This window comes from Nicotiana sylvestris, chromosome 1 (genome assembly GCF_000393655.2).
Source record: "Nicotiana sylvestris chromosome 1, ASM39365v2, whole genome shotgun sequence".
In the NCBI taxonomy this organism is placed as follows: domain Eukaryota; kingdom Viridiplantae; phylum Streptophyta; class Magnoliopsida; order Solanales; family Solanaceae; genus Nicotiana; species Nicotiana sylvestris.
The window spans coordinates 108,712,408-108,729,121 of NC_091057.1; the positions used below are offsets into that span (position 1 = coordinate 108,712,408).

A 16,714-nucleotide genomic window follows, 5' to 3' on the forward strand; every position below is an offset into this window, starting at 1 on the left:
TATGATAAAATAATAAGAACAATCTAAGCTTCAAACCACAACGTTCATGTAGCACCCCAAAACTCTAGAACTGATAAACTATAAAATTAAAGAAAGAGAAGAGAAGAAAAACTAGTTAGGAGCCTCCTCCAAGCGTGGTTTGTGTTCCTCCACGTCTAAAGTGTGTCCCTAGGTCTAAGATGTGTCAAAAATCTGTTAGATATATCCAAAATAACGTTTCTCCATGTATATATACCAAGTAGGGTCGGGCCCAGACGAAAACACCTTCTCCTGCACGAAATAGGACTCTGGCTCTATGAAATTTGTACAGGCGCGCCGCACCTTGCGCAGCACCCTGCGGCGCGCTAGTGGAAATTATCAGCAGCCTTGCATTTTTCTTGTCAGGCCAGTTTTTACACTGATGCGCCGCACACTGCTGCGTCCCATACGGCTCGATAGTGAGAATTTGAGAAAATTCAAAACATGAAAGTTGTAGCTCTTTCAAATATCTTTCCAACGATATATTGTAGAGCCCAAACGGAGTTCTGAGCGAAAAGTTATGTACATTTTACTAGGCAATGCACCGTATGCCCGCTCGATTCTTCGTTTCGTTCTTAACTATCATCCGTTGATCCCCGAACACGATCCCCGCTTAATTTCTTGGGCTTTTACTCAGATTTCAAAGCTCCAAATCACTTGAATTCATTCCATAATACCTACATATCTCGGAATCACTCCTACAAGGCATAAAATACACAATTTGTGAAAAATACTAGCGATTAAATCTCAATCTCAATTAAAGTGCAGTAAATTAGAGTGTAATAAGAAACTAAAATATACAATTATAGCCTATCATCAATTTCCTTTTGTTATTAGAGTTATACCATAATTATGATTTCTCTACTATATAAAGAGAAGTCCCATCATTTGTAAGCACCGGACATTCACAAATATCAAAGCAATACAGTATTTTCTCTTTAATTTACATTCTCTTGTTATCAGTTTGTTGCTTTTTAATTGTTCTTGCTCTACTAGCTCGAGGGTATTCCAACTCGAGGGCTCTGTTCAAACACTAGTTTGCTTTATATTATTGTTAATTTCCATTACTTATCTTTACGTCTCTCAATTAGTATTAAGTGAAATCATGTATCCTTAAAACTACATTATAAGTTTAATTGTTATCCAATTTTTAGGGGAAACAAATCTCATTTTGGCTCATTGAGAATTTGACCAAGCGGAAGTACTTGTCAAATGTTCAAAACTTCTTTTTCCCTCCTCCTTTTTAAATGGAGCTTCTCACCTAGAGAAGCCCTCCAAAATATTGGTGTAAACCACTTGATCACCAATAACATGGTATTTCAGCCTTGAGTATGAGAGAAAAATCCAAAATGAAGAGAATATATTTAACATTACACATAAAACGCTTACAAACGACTTTTTGTATGTTTCTTATATTGGCCTAAAATGGGGTTTTATCAACTCATTCAGATAAAAATATATGGACTTCTTTTATTTATATAACTATGGATTATGATTTTATTTATAGGCATTTTCACTTTCATTCAAGTTCAGTCTACAGACACTTTGGACTTATTCTTTAAGTTAAGGGGAACTACATTACTCAAATCATTAGTCAAGTCATTGAAATTACTTGGTAAAGTCATGTTTTTTTGTTTGTAACAGATTAGTCATTTAATTATTTTTATAGCACTCAAAAGGGCAACTAAATTTCTCAAATTTTCGGTGGCTAAATACCTATTTTACTCTCTAAATTATCAATATTTATTTTTTAATACTTTTTTAATCTTATAAATATTTTTTTTTCTCTGTTTACTCTATACGATGGACTTAAGTATAGAATAAATAAATTTTATTACAAAGTAAAAAAGAAAATTGAGAAATCTAGTGGAGTAACATGTGTTATAGAAATAGTTAAGTGACTTTTCTGTTAAAAAAAAAAGAAGAAAAAAAACTTTACTAGTAGGTAATTTCGATTAGTGAGTGACTACTCAAGTCAACGGCTGCACAATTAATCCTGGAGATGATCAATGCACATTTTTGTAAAACGCTAAGCGCTAATTTACTATATATGGACTGTAGGAAAAATGGGAAAATTTAGATCTTGAAATGCTATAAAAAGGATTCATATGTTATATTTCTTATATATAGACTTAGAATTTCAACCAGAGTATAAAAATATTCTTCTCAATACTCACACGTGATACATAAAATGAAAATAAAATAAAATATCAATACATTATTCGTATATAGTTCGTTTTTCTCGAACACACTTGTTCAGTGGCATGCTATTGTCATTCGAAGATGAACTTCACAGAGTAATGGAAACATCTACTGTTTCAGACTTGTCATCATAGACCTGCACTTCCCTTGTGACATTGGCACCAGTTTTAGGATTATAAACTGTGACGTAATAATCTCCATGAAAAACCTTAACCTCAAAAGCTCCTCCATTGTCTGTAACTCCGTTTAAGTTTGTTGTCTTCCATTCAGCAAGAAGCTTGTCAACCACATCCCCTGATGGCGAATTCTGGAGTTTGCTGTCTACTAAACACATTTCATGGCATCCATTTGGACTCCATCCTATCCATATCATCATCCCTTTAACACCAGGATGTGCAAATGCTTCCCTCATTATTTCTTCCAAAAAATATGCCTGTAAACACAAGCAATCTATTGTAATTCCACTTATTATCCGCGGTAATCTGTAATTCTCTTTTAGGTGACCTGCTAAAACATAAATTATCAGTAAAGCACCTAGGTTAAAAAAAAAGGAATCATATATAATGAGTATTAAAAAAAAAGGGGGTATTATCACTTTTAGTCTGCGGCAAAAACTATTTACATTTTCTAGCCAAAAAAGTATATAAAATTTGTATATTACTTAGATGGGGATTGAAAATGTCAAGGGTGAACCACACACTTCCTAAAATACGAGGGTGGGGGGTGGGGTGGGGGGGTTTATCTGTTGTTATAGTTAAAGTGATTATTTGATTTTAAAGCAAAGTTAGAGGGATAAAATGATATTCGTCTATCGTACATAAGCTTTTTTATTCTTCGCGTTATGTATAGAAGTTAAACTCGAATTAAATTTGCTCAAAGGAGAAAAAGTAGGATGCTTAATATGAAATGCTGAAATGATAAGAGTACCTGTTTTGGACAGGGCTCAACATTTAACTCGGTGAGCCAAATGGGCATTTTAGTTTCTCCTAAAACATCAAAGACTGCACGAATATATGGTATATTAGGATGAGGATCAAAGTGTCCTTGAAGTCCAATTCCAATAACCAACTCCTCATTCCCTGGAAATGCCTTAATCTCCTGAAGCTTTTCAACATATTTTGATGGAATAGAGACCATATCAGCTGGATGCTCTAAAGTATTAAACTCATTCAAGAACATCGTGGCTTTAGTGTCTAGTGAACTTGCAATCTTGTAAAAGATGGCTGAAGCATTTTTCCCCAGCTTTTCCTCAAAAAGTGGGTGATGTAAATTCTCATTTACAACATCCCAAGCAACCAATTTACCTGCAGAGGCCGATGGAACTTCTTAGTTATGGGTTCAACTGAACTTAATATTCTCGACACGAAACATATGTAGCTATATATGTGAGGACCACTAAAATTTTAACAAATATTATACTATTGAACCATCAAGTTTAAATTTTGGATCTGCCTATATATGCTTACCTGCATATCTTGACATAACGCTACCCATTCGTCGTACAGATTCACTTAAAAGTTGTCTTGGAGGTAAGTCTCGTACCCAACGTTGGGTAGCTGCTCCCCATAGGATGTTATGTCCTCTTACATCAATCCCATGATCAATAAAGAACTTGAGCATTGCATCTGGGGTTGTGTAATTTTCGTGGCCTTGTAACCTTTCGGTATAGTACCATTTCATCTCGTTATCGAAAACTGTTGTTGTAAACCTGGACACGAACCATTCTTGATAGGATTTGGACATTAAAATGGAAGATGGTGTTGCGCAGCCAATAACGAATTGAAGTTTTTTCTGTTGAATCTTGATTTTTGCTCCTTTAATCTTCTTGCCATTCTTGTTTGCTACATTTACTCTCAACGTTCTTTTCCGAACCTATCACACAAAAAAATTAGGAAATTAAGAAGGAAGAAGAAAAGAATGACAGTTTCTCTTTGAAGTGAAGTAGATCCTTAGGTTAGAAATAACCTTCTCTATGTTTCTCAACCGATTTTCCTGCCACTCATGTTTGTTGAATTCCTTCAGAGAAACACTGTCAACCCTTAACTCGGACTTGGTGTTGTTGCACTGTGAGATGAAAGACATGACCAATAATGATTTATTGTCTATTAAAATATACCATATTCACAACATGGTCACCCGGGCGGAGGTAGAGTACTACCGGGAGCGGGTTCGGCTGAACCCAATAGCTATAACTTTGGTTCGAACCTTATATTTATTTTAAATTTTTTATTGAATATGTACAAATTATTAATTTAGAACCCAGTAACTTCAAATGATTAGAATCCTGAACCCATAAGCTTGAAATCCTGGTTAACTTTAGCCTTTTAATAGTTCTGATGGTCATAGAACTATATATTTTTGTTATTATAAAGTACTTAACTGAATTATGTGTGAATTGCTCTAGAAATACAAATGAGATCAAATTTTCATTGCCAGAGTATGACACGTCACTTGCCATGCCAGCACTTTGACTGCCATAACATTCAATCATACCTGAAAATGGAGTACTGAAGGTGCATTTTGATCAACAGTAAGACCACCTTTGATCATAGACCAACATCCAGATTTAGCTATTACTGATCCCACAACATGAACAGTATTTTCGACTGAGTTGTAAATCATGGCAACCACAATATCCGATCCTTCACTTAACTGAACCCAAGCTGCAAAATAACATCATTTTTTTTAACTTGATGAAACCCATTTTTCAAAAGCAAATATATAGGAATAGAAAATTTTCTTTATGTCTATAATTTTTTACCTGAAAAGGTGTAAAATACCCCTTCCTTCAAGTAAAAAGATTGTGAGATACTAAAGGGAGTTGTTCTATTATAAGCCACAATAAATTTGTTTCCACCAGATTCCCTTGCTTCAATTTTGACATGACCATCTACTTTCCATGCTTCTACGCCCTTGTCAAAACTAGGATTTGCAATTAAACCTCCTCCATATTGAGGATCCAATGGTTGGTTGAGGCACTGAAATTAAAATTCCAAAACAAGACTTCATCAGACATTGAACGTATGAGAAGAGTTTAACTTTTATATACTGACAACGTAAAACAATATAAAATTATACGAATATATAGGAACCACGTGTATATATACCTCTATTGTTGCAGAATAGTCGTAAGGTGTAGCACCATGAACCAAATATCCTAGAGAATTGAAATTGTTGTTAATTACTTCATATAAGATATGGAAAATACCTGCAAGTAATTGCCAATTTGACTCAAGAACAAGAAATTTAACATCTTTTCTATCAGCATGAGTTCAGGTTGAAATAATTAAAATGACAAAGTTTTAAGACTTTTGAAAACTTTGAAATGATGGTTACTTTTCGGATCAACTCTGGGCCAGCTCAATGAAATCGGAGGCCTAAAGTCAAAACTTAAGAAGATGTGAAGAAAAAACATTAATAATGTGATAACGGTTGGACAAATAGACTCGATTAATTTAGATAACCAAGAAAACTTGTATGGTCTTAACAAATTTTCTTTCAAGGTTTTAAGTTTTCTTTTAAGTATTCATTGTCTAATATTTTAAAATTTTGAGTTAAATTATTCAAATGTTCATATCTACTAATAAAATAGTTGATAACTAGAACCATTGTAGTATATTGAAAAAAAATGTTAATATTTTGTTAACTTAAAAAAAATCTTAATAATATAAATAATTATAACTAATAGAAAAAGTTTTGGGGGGGCCTTTGACTCTTGCGAGCCTAAAGCACAAGCTTTAGTGGCCTTACCTTAGAGCTACCCGCATGGATCAACTAATTCTACAACTTGTTTATATAATGACAAAGTAATAATGCGCTTATTGAGTACTGACCTGCCAAAAACAAGCAGCAGCAAAGAAGAAATCCATTATTTTCAAGTGTAGCCATGTAACACTTTCTGCCTTGTCCCACGTTGGAAGAGCTGCTTTAAAAAAGCAAAAGAGTAGCATAAAATAGATGTAAACAAGCCTTGGCTAAATGAGCCAAAGGAGAAGCAAATGAATATATAAAAATTCACAAGAAACTATTTAAACAAAGGCTTAGATAACATACTGATGTAGACAAAGGAGTTTGGTCTTTTGTTTTCAATTCTTCTTTGCACTCCTCTTTTATATGAACCACATCATAATACATACATACCAATGTCACAAAATGTCTATTCACAATACCACCATGATTGAAATTTGAGGGAGTTGAGCTTTAAAAGCTAAGTGAGTATGGAAATTCCTCATTCGACCGAACAATTCTGAAAATTCATGAATAGTACAAGAATCAGAATTTGCATTGATACTACAAGTTAAACGTGAAAGAAAAAAAACTCATAGTGCGAATTTTTTGCTTGGAACAAATCCATAGCCAAATTTAGCATGTCATCAATGGCGAATTTAATTGGGATAATAATTGAATAAATGAAATTTAGAAATTCATTTAATTTTTTTAAATGACCATATACATTAGTACTTACCCGGGGTATTTAGTGGGACCAAACAAATGCATCAATTTTTTAAAATGAACACATGTTGATTGTCGGTTATATTGTTAAACATGATACAACTTTATTTCGGAGTGGTTACTACTCCGGGCAAATTCCAATCCAAAATTTTAGGATGTCAATATTTAATTTAATTGGAATAATTTAATGACTAAAAGTAAATAAAACTCCCCCTGTTTTCATTTAGTTGTCGGGATAAAGTTTTACACGTCCATTAAAATTTTTTAAAATAAAGTAATTTTACTAATCTATAAATCCCTAATCAGTTCTTTAATCTTTATTTATTTACGCGCCTCTTATTTTTTTAGAAACTAATGCTAACATTAAAGTTGAGAAAAAATAACTAATTTTCTCTTGATTTTCTAAAATAATACGTATTTGAGAATAACTAACTTTACTATACATGACAACTAAATGGAACGAAACATGGTAACTAGATTGGACGAAGGAGCAATTAACTACAATCAATAATTACCACTTAAGTAAATTTAATGGGCGACAAAGAAAAGAAAATTATTCCTTTCAATTGATGGCAAAAGGAATTCTATTAAAGTTTAAACGATAACTATATCGGATGGTGACAGATAGGTAAGATGGGAGATGAAACAACTCCCAATTTGGAAACCAAAACCCAAATAAATGCAATTTACATTTAATTTTTTTATAACAATGAATGATCAAGAATGCAGAACCTCCCTCATCATAAACCCTCCCCTTCCCTAAAAAGAAATTAAAATAAAAGGGTGTGAAGGTACTTCTTTTTTTAAGGGCCAGGTGAAGGTATTCTTGTTCACCCTCTCCTAAAAAATAACAGGTTCAATTATATGAATTAAATAATAAATAGTAATAATTAAATACCTAATTATTATATAAAATGTACTACTAAGAAGTACTCTATATAAATTCAATTAACCGACCAATCATTCGTCTACATTTCAATCTAAACTTAGCGATACAAAATCTACATTACAAAATTATTTATTACTTATACTAAAGAGGTGCAGGAAGAATGCTGTCGAGATGGAGATATAGCATTTCTGAATCCGTGACATGAATGCGATGCCTTCGACGCCGCCGCCGCCGCTGCTGGTGAATTGGGAAATCCCATCAGTTTAATTTCAGATTGAAAATTAAAGAGGAAGAAAAAGACACGATATACAAATCACATACAAAATCATATAAAGATATATTGCATGTATTTTGTATGTAAATTGTATGATATTGTCTGAAGCATGACAGAGAAATTGTAACTGACAACACGTTGGAAGATGTATTGAAATTATATGAGACTTGTATATTGAGTTTTAAGAAAATTGTATTTAAGTTGTATGTTATTGTAATTGTATTTAATTTGTATGATTATTGCACGAAAATTATAAACAAGTTATATATTTTTCCTTATATTCTTTTTTCGCTCGCTTCCACTTTTTGTATGAACATTGTATTATAATTGTATGTTGAGTTGTATAAAAATTGTATCCAACTTTTATGCTAATCGGAATCCCATTATACATTTTAAAGCTTTAACTTGATCATTAATGGCAGTTGGTGTTTGGGAAGAAAAGGGAGAGAGGAGAGGAGAGAAAAAGTAAAAAGAAAGAAGGGCGAACTACATCACTTTTAATTGAAGGCGCTGATCCCTTAATTGAAGGCGTTTAACTAGGGGTGTTCATGATTCGGTTTGGATCGATTTTTTCCTAAAAAGAAACCAAACCAAGTAAGTCGGTTTTTTAAATATTAGAACCAAACCAAACCAATTAAGTCGATTTTTTCTCGATTCGGTTTATGTCGATTTTTTTGGTTTTTTTCGGTTATTTGTCGATTTTTTTCTTAAATATAAGACATAAACTACCAAACACATATTTCGGCGACCACATTTTTAACGTAACACTATCAAATCAATTGCCCTTTGAGAAATCTATTATTTTGCTAAGATATATTGATGATAATTGAATGAAATAGTGATGAATAATTTAAGGACTCAATTAAAAATATATTATTTTTAACATGAAATAGATTCTTACATTTAACAAAAGAAAATTACCAATCAAACTAGAATGTAAAGGTAAAGAACTGTACTAAAAGTGCAAACGATTAACATTTACTATAAATTTTTTGAAACTTTGTCTAAAAGTATACATATATATATATATATAGGTGTAATTCTAAATTTAAAATAGCTACTCCTATATTCAGTTTGGTTCGTTTTTTTTTTTGATTAAAATCAAAACCAAACCAAATTTGATCGGTTTTTAAATTTCAAAACCAAAACCAAACCAAACAAAAAAGTATCGGTTTTTTTGGTCGGTTTGGTTTGGTTTTCGGTTTGGTTCGATTTTTTCGATTTTTATGAACACCCCTAGGTTCAACTGAATTCCTTAATCGAATGTATACAAATTATAAAAAAAATTAGTTAATTTTAATAATTAACAAACTTTAGTTAAGTCGTTGCAAAAATAGTTTGTAATTATATATATATACACGAAAATTCATTTGAACATCTATTTTTAGCTCCCATTTGGCTATAAATTTTAGTAACTTTTTTAAAACTCTTTTTGAAAACACTGTTTGTTATGAAATATGATTAGTTTTTGAAAACCAAAATTGAAAACATTTTCAAGTTCCCAAAAACTAGTTTAAGGCAATTTTTTTGGTGAAATTTTTTCTTTCACTCACAGAACTTTAAAAAAAATTCAAATAAAATATATGTTCAAACACAACTTCAAACTTTCAAAAATGTTTTAACACAATTTCAAAAATTCTTTTTTCAAATTTCAACCAAATCTATGTCCAAGTACTAGCTCAGTCAATTGAGTTCGTGAACATACCTAATATTATAGTCCATGCATCCATGGGCCAAAGAAAGTGTCAAAAGGGAGAATTGAGATGAAGCAGAAACTCTAACTGATGAGGGAGAGGAGTGTAACGCTCCGATCCCGGGGAGCGTGACCGCTCAACCGAGATAATCCGACGGAGTAAGCCTGCTAGATTTTCTTCTACCCAAACTCACCCATGAATAAAGAGAACATATATTTTCGTTAATTAGACAATGAGGAGATCATGTATACAACACCAATTCATTACCATTAGTTACTTCATTTTAAAGTCTCAAAATACATACATTTCCATAGTTTGAAGTGGAACAAGTGATTTAAACACAGCATAACTAGTTTGACTTTTCCAACACCAATTTACAACCTACACTATGTCTACGGAGCCTCTAAATTCTAATAGATACAAAAGAGTATTATGATAGTGCCGGAAATACGGGGAACAAAAGATACATGACCCCAAATGAAGTGGGGCTCACCAAGTCTGCTGGAAAGAGAGTGTACCGTTATCACTGATCAATGCCGCTTGCTGTGGAACTACTTGCATCCATTAAGGATGCAGCACTCTCAGCAAAAGGGACGTTAGTATATATGGAATAATACTAGTATGTATGACTAAACACCCTCTCAATAGAACGAGTAATAATACAAGAAAGAAAAATCATAGAAATGGAAGCCTCAAACAATACCAAAACATCAAGTTAGGAGCAAGATAAGTTTTCAAGTAAATTTCTATATTTTAGGTTGGGAGATCTTAGCACCAATATACCACCGTGATTTTAGCACGGAGTCCGATCACGGCCCGATTGGCTGGGCCATCTAAACCAAAGACATCAACCATAATCACAACCACAATCACTATCATAATCTCGATCATTATCTCAATCATAACCTCAAGCATAATTACCACCATGTGTACGGCATGATATCTGATCTCGACCAGATCGGCTAGACTATCTCACCACAATGCCGTGTGGATCGACATCACCCTTTTCTAGTAATCATCTCATCCCAATTAAGGCGAATAATCTCATCACATCATACTCATCCCAAATAAGGGGAATAATCACAATCCATTCCTACATCGGCACGTATAGTTTTGGGGTTAGGTTATTTCAACCTACCCTTCCTGGGTGACTAACGATAATCCAAAAAAAAAAAATTATTAAATAAAGAACTTTCAACTCATTTCACAATAGTTACTTATCTTTTCTTTTCATTGGCTCTAGTGGCCCCAAATGTAATATCATTCTTGGCACGTTGGCTGTATTTCATATTTCATGCTCACCTCTTTCACTTTCAAATATCCTCATGAATTTTCAATAACAAGGCATTTTTATTCAATACATTAAGTACACATGTGAGCAAATAAGAGTTTTAAGCACATTTAGATTTCTTATATAATTTGGCATAATAGCTTTCATTCGCAATACGACTAGAAGTCATAATATTTTAATACGCAACCCATACTTTGAATACATTCTCGAAGGATAATATAACAAGGATAAGGGCATTTGGAACACATATTGAACATATATCTTTAGGCACAAAGCTTATTCAGAATAGTCAATTTATAATGAACAACTTGGGACTTGCAAGAACATCGTGAGATTCAATTCTAAGAGAGAATTTTAGCCAACATACCTCGTTTTGAACTTTCCTTAAGTTAGTAATGTTCCGGAAACCTAGCAACTTCAATCTTTTTAAAGACATAACAAAATTGAACCATAATTAGGAAGATATTCGTGGTTTCAGTTCATTTTAGCATTTTATAAAACAATAGGTGTGCATCATGATTTCAAGGTTCTTCTATGGTAGATTTCTTCATCCCACAACCCAATCTTTACCCATTTGAGCTCAAATATCTTCTCACAAACCTTGTTGGTACATGCATATAAAAATAATACTCTCACACCCAAGAATAACACTCACCATTACCCATCTTCTACCCCAAATTCAAAATTGAAGACTAGGGCTAGAACCTTACTTCTTTATAAGACAACTTTGCAAGTCTTCCTCGTGGATTCTCCAAGACTTGAGAAAGGATTGATGAACAAAGGCTTAGGGATTCCTCCTCTCATTATCTTATGAAGTCGGGTCTGCGGTTGCAGACCGGACCGTAAAATGGCTATGCGACCTGGAAAGAGGACCGTAGAAATGGTCCCAAACACTGGGTTGTTCGGGTTGGGTCTGCGACAGGTATGCGGCCGCATAACGTGCCGCAAAAGTCTCCCTTCGAAATTTTCATATTGAGTCTGCGACCGATTGTGCGACACGCGAAATGATTATATGGCCACATAATGGACCACATAATGGTCCTCAAAATTAGCTCAAGTTCTGCTTCACTCTGCGACCCATAAAATAGTTCTGCGGTCGCATAGTAGACCGTAGAAGTGCCATGTTCTGCAAAATCATTTATTTAACTCCCCGATGCACTGTACAACACAAAAAGTCTGTACTGTCCTCAAACATATTAGCCTACCTCGGCACCACGAACCCCCAGGTTCTAGGTGAAATTTTACGGGGTCTTACAAGGAGAGGAGCAGTTATCTGAAAAAAGCCTCAAAATGAATAGAACAGTGAAAATGAATTGTGTGTGTATCATTACTTGTACAACCTATCAATATATACATGACTTACTAACTAACATAACCACCTCACTAGCCAATCACTCACTTCATTAGCTAACTAACTAATTCACTAATCCTGTAACACATTAATAGACTAAACTACCATTGCATTCAGGTTATATCTTTTATCTCACACACTCCCCTCAAGCTAAGTGGTATGAAGACATCAAGCACACCTAGCTGGGACATCAAATACTCATGGTGCACTCGAGGTAGACCTTTGGTTAGGATGTCTTCTAACTACTCCTTTGTAGCTATATATTCTATTTGTACTAGGCCATTATGTATCTTTTCCCTTAAAAATGACAGTCTATCTCAATATGTTTAGTTCATTTATGAAATACTAGATTAGCAGCTATTTGGATTGCTGCTTTACTATCAGTGTAGATGTTCACAGGGAAGCCAACTGCTATACCAATATCTTTGAACAGAATAAGTATCCAAATCAATTCAGCTATAGTTGGTGCAATGCTTCTGTACTCAGACTCTACAGAGCTCCTTGAAATGGTGCTTTGTTTCTTTGACTTCCAGGATATCAGGGAGTCACCATACTTAATAAAGAAGCTTGTCACTGAATTTCTAGTGATAGGGCAGGCTGCCCAGTCTGCATCACAGTATGCAATGATAGAGATCCTCTATTTGCTAGATAGAAGTATGTCTTGTCCTGGTTAACTCTTAACATATCTGATGTGATGACCCAAAAAGTCATCTCTTATTTTAAAAGTCAAATCTATATTTTGAGGCCTTAAAAACCTCCTTTTGTCTTACCTCGATTTGTGTGCGCAGTCCGGGCGCATTTTCGGAAAGCTTTTATGTGAAATTTAAGAAAAAGATTGATTTTGACCTTTAAAATTGATTAAAGTTGACTTTGGTCAACATTCTTGGTAAACGAACCCGAACCCATGATCTGACAGTCCCGTAGGGTCCGTAGTAAAATATGGGACTTGGGCGTATGCCCGAAATCGAATTCCGAGGTCCCTAGCCCGAGAAAAGAATTTAAAAAAAAATTATTTACTGGAAAATATAAAGACTTTTGAAAATGAGATGATGTGTGTTCTTGATAGTATCGGGCCCGTATTTTGGTTCCGGAGCCTGGTACAGGTTTAAAAAAATATTTAAGTCGATTTTGTGAACTTTGGTAAGAATCAGAGTTGATTTGATATAAATCGGACCTTAGGTTGAGAAAATGGAAAATTTAAACTATCTTATGAATTTCATGAATTTGAGGTTAAATCCGTAGTTATTGATGTTATTTTGATGATTTGATCGCACGAACAAGTCCGTATGATATTTTTAGACTTGCGTGCATGTTTTGTTTAGAGTCTCGAGGGCTCGGGTGAGTTTTGGATAGGCCACGGGGTAATTTGGACTTAGAAAACTCAGCTGTGCATCTGGTATTTTTGCATAGGCCTCTGATCTCGCAAAAAAATGAGGCACGAGGTCCCCAGATTCGGTATGATTAGAACACCCTTACTCTTGCTAGATTGGTGGAGGGATCTTCCTTCATGTGACCAAAACCATGTGAAACGAGTCCTAGGAAACTTGCCTTATTTGATGGACCTTTAGCTCAACAAAATGCTGATCGAGGCTGCAACTATGTTTTAGGACAAGGAAAGAGCTATGTTCCATTTTGGGAACATAGAAATGACACCCCTTCTAGAAGAAATATGAGGATTTGTTGGGTTACCTTGGGATAGTCCTAATCTATTGGCACCTGAAAATAACACTGCTAGGGGATTTCTGAAGATGATAGGGCTAAAGAAAAATGACAATTTGAAATGTCTAAAGGACTCCTACATACCTTTTGAGTTCCTTTATGAAAGATACTGTCACAGCAGCTCCTACCGCCTTTTTGATGATGAGTTCTCAATCACTTCTTTGGGTTGGATTCATCGTAGGGTCTTTGTGTTTATTATGTGTTTCTTAGGCATGCTAGTATTCCCAATACAAGGGGATAGGATCCATACTATTCTGGCCATGGTAACCAAAACTCTGATGGACGGGATCGAGGGGGAGACATGCACTATCATCCCTATGATTATTGCAGACATGTACCGGGCTTTGGAGCGATGTCAGAAGGGGTTCAGGTTCTTCAAGGGTTACAACTTGCTGCTACAAGTCTGGTTGTTGGAATATCTCCAAAAGGGACAGTACTGCCAAGAATTTCCGTGAAGTTCGTGGAATGATCATATAGCCTTCCATCATCCCAAAAGAATGAAGTATATTCCAAACATGTTTGCTCAGCTAGAGGACGCTGCAGGATGGGTACCCTTTTTTGAAAATTTGACTGAGGATCAAGTCTAGTAGATGTTCGAGTGGTTCCCTACCAATGAATTCATCATTAGATCCAGGGATTTTCCGCACTAGGTGTTGATTGGGTTGAGGGGCATATACCCTTACGCTCCTCTCAGGGTTATGAGACAAATCATACCACGGGTCGCCAAAATGTGTCACTTCAGAGCCAATTTCCAAGTTGACGCCATCCCATATAAGAATGAAGCGCAACACATGTGGACCTTGAAGATCATTGTGGAGAAGGATACTATTGAGCCAGACCGATATCACACGGGCCACTCATACCTTTACCCTTCGTGGTTGGAGGACAAAATAACTGGGGTTGTTGAGCCAAGGGCTGGGCCAGGAAACAGGGTTATAGATGAGGCTGCTAAAGTAGAGGTGAAGTACAACAAGCTGCGAAAAGAGTTCGAGAGTCTGAAGCCGAGTATATGGTATTGCATAAAGCTGACATGGATATGATTAACGAATGGAAATAAAGAGTCGTTAAATCCAGCGAGAGGCTGGAATACCTGGAGTTAGAAGGGAAGATGAGAAAAAGGGTCACCGACTGCCAGAACGCCAAAGGAAATGAAGGAGGGCACTTGGCAAAGGCATTCATGCTGCTGAACCTGCGCGAGATGGGAGAATTGAACGACAAAAGCATCCAGTCTGGAGTGGGTCCTTCTGGGACCAAGTAGATTAGATTTATTTGCTTTCCTTTCAAATGTAATAAGGCCAAGAGCCATTAGTGACATTACCTTATTTAGTTTCGTTTTGGTTTGTTTACTTTTACTTTAATGAAATAAGGCAATTATTGGCACTAAATTTCTCCAAATTTATTTGTCGCTAGGCCTACCTCGGGCACAACGAGGCTCCCAAATTAGGACATGAATTTACATTCCCGTAATATGTGTTTAAATATTGTAAACATTTCAAAATCCTTACTGACTTGTTTACCTTTTTTGTTTTTTCTTTATTTCTTATTCCCATCCCCTAAGGTTGGTTCGCTCATACTGGAATCATCAACATATCACACCAGATCTAGAGGCCCTCCACCTCCTCCTCCTCCAAGCAATACAAAAGGCAAAGGAAAAGCAAAAATGGATGATTTAAGTGGTATTCGAAAGGAGAATGCTGAGAACGCAGAAGCTTCAGATGGCCGGAGTACCCCGACACCAAATGATCTAGTCTTGAGGTTGGAACAAAAGATATTAGAGCTACAAGGAGAGCTTGAGTAGGTCCGCAACTTGGCAAACTTGTCACTCACCTTGAATGTCCCCGACATCAACTAACAAAACACAAAGAACCCAACACCTCCCCAAAACACACCAAGTCAACATCCGCAAAACCCTCATGCACCGCATCAATACGCAACCCTACCCCAAAATCTCAATCCCCAACCAATACCAACTCTTCCACAACACCACCATCAACCAATTCATTACCCACCAACCGCCAATAATCATACTCCCCAAAATACCCCACAACCCATTCCTGACCCTCAAAACTCTACCAATGACCACCATCATACCCAGGCACCTGGCACTCACCAGAATAACCCCATATACATGGAAACCATACCTCACTCTATCCAACCGATCTCCTATACACCAGAATCCTCTAAGAAGGACCTGCTCATTAAAAACATGGCTAAAGAACTCAAGAAGTTGACGAGTCGAGTTCAGGGTGTCGAAGGCGACAAGGGAATAAAAGGTTTGAACTATGAAGACCTATGCATACAGCCGGATGTAGAACTGCCGAAGGGATACAAACCTCCCAAGTTCAAGATGTTTGAAGGTACAGGTGATCCCAGGGTTCATCTGCGTACCTATTGTGACAAGCTTGTCGGGGTCGGGAAAGACGAAAATATCCGGATGAAACTCTTTTTGAGGAGTCTTACTAGAGATTCTTTGTCCTGGTACATCAACCAAGATCCTAAGAAATGGTCCAATTGGATGAGTATGGCATCAGATTTCATGGACCGGTTCAGGTTCAATACAGAGAATGCACCATATGTTTTTTACATCCAGAATCTTAAGAAGAAACCCACCGAAACCTTCTGCGAGTATGCTACCCGTTGGAGGTCGGACGCGGCCAAGGTCAGGCCATCTTTAGACGAGGAATAGATGAACAAGTTCTTTGTCAGAGCACATGATCCGTAGTATTATGAAATATTGATGGTTATTGAAAACCATAAATTCTCTAATATCATCAAGCTTGGGGAAAGAATTGAGGAAGGCATCAAGAGCGGGATGGTAACAAAT

General features: G+C 35.6%; 1 protein-coding gene across 3 annotated transcripts; it reads right to left on the reverse strand.

The window, feature by feature from the left end:
- Positions 1-2,107: 2,107 nt before the first annotated feature.
- LOC104224952 (endo-1,4-beta-xylanase 5-like) lies at positions 2,108-6,545 on the reverse strand. Of its 3 annotated transcripts, none has more exons than XM_070160001.1 (9): positions 6,274-6,545; positions 6,054-6,142; positions 5,328-5,428; positions 4,982-5,198; positions 4,714-4,883; positions 4,186-4,284; positions 3,687-4,092; positions 3,148-3,524; positions 2,108-2,653 (listed from the first exon to the last, which is right to left on the reverse strand). In XM_070160001.1, the coding sequence occupies exons 2-9, from the start codon at positions 6,106-6,108 to the stop codon at positions 2,309-2,311; spliced, it is 1,770 nt and encodes a 589-aa protein (XP_070016102.1). In that variant the 5' UTR covers positions 6,109-6,142; positions 6,274-6,545; the 3' UTR covers positions 2,108-2,308. The 3 variants fall into 3 exon arrangements, with proteins under 3 accessions (XP_070016102.1, XP_009774984.1, XP_009774985.1); XM_009776682.2 differs by having other exon boundaries at positions 6,054-6,145; XM_009776683.2 differs by having other exon boundaries at positions 5,328-5,377; positions 6,054-6,145; positions 6,274-6,543.
- Positions 6,546-16,714: the final 10,169 nt, after the last annotated feature.

Excerpts from the sequence above, each read along its gene's own strand:
- LOC104224952 (XM_070160001.1), bottom strand. The coding sequence starts at position 6,108 with ATGGCTACACTTGAAAATAATGGATTTCTTCTTTGCTGCTGCTTGTTT. Across the intron at positions 4,285-4,713 it reads CTTCAGTACTCCATTTTCAG|TGCAACAACACCAAGTCCGA; the intron begins GTATGATTGAAT and ends TTCATCTCACAG. Across the intron at positions 2,654-3,147 it reads TTGAGCCCTGTCCAAAACAG|GCATATTTTTTGGAAGAAAT; the intron begins GTACTCTTATCA and ends TTGTGTTTACAG.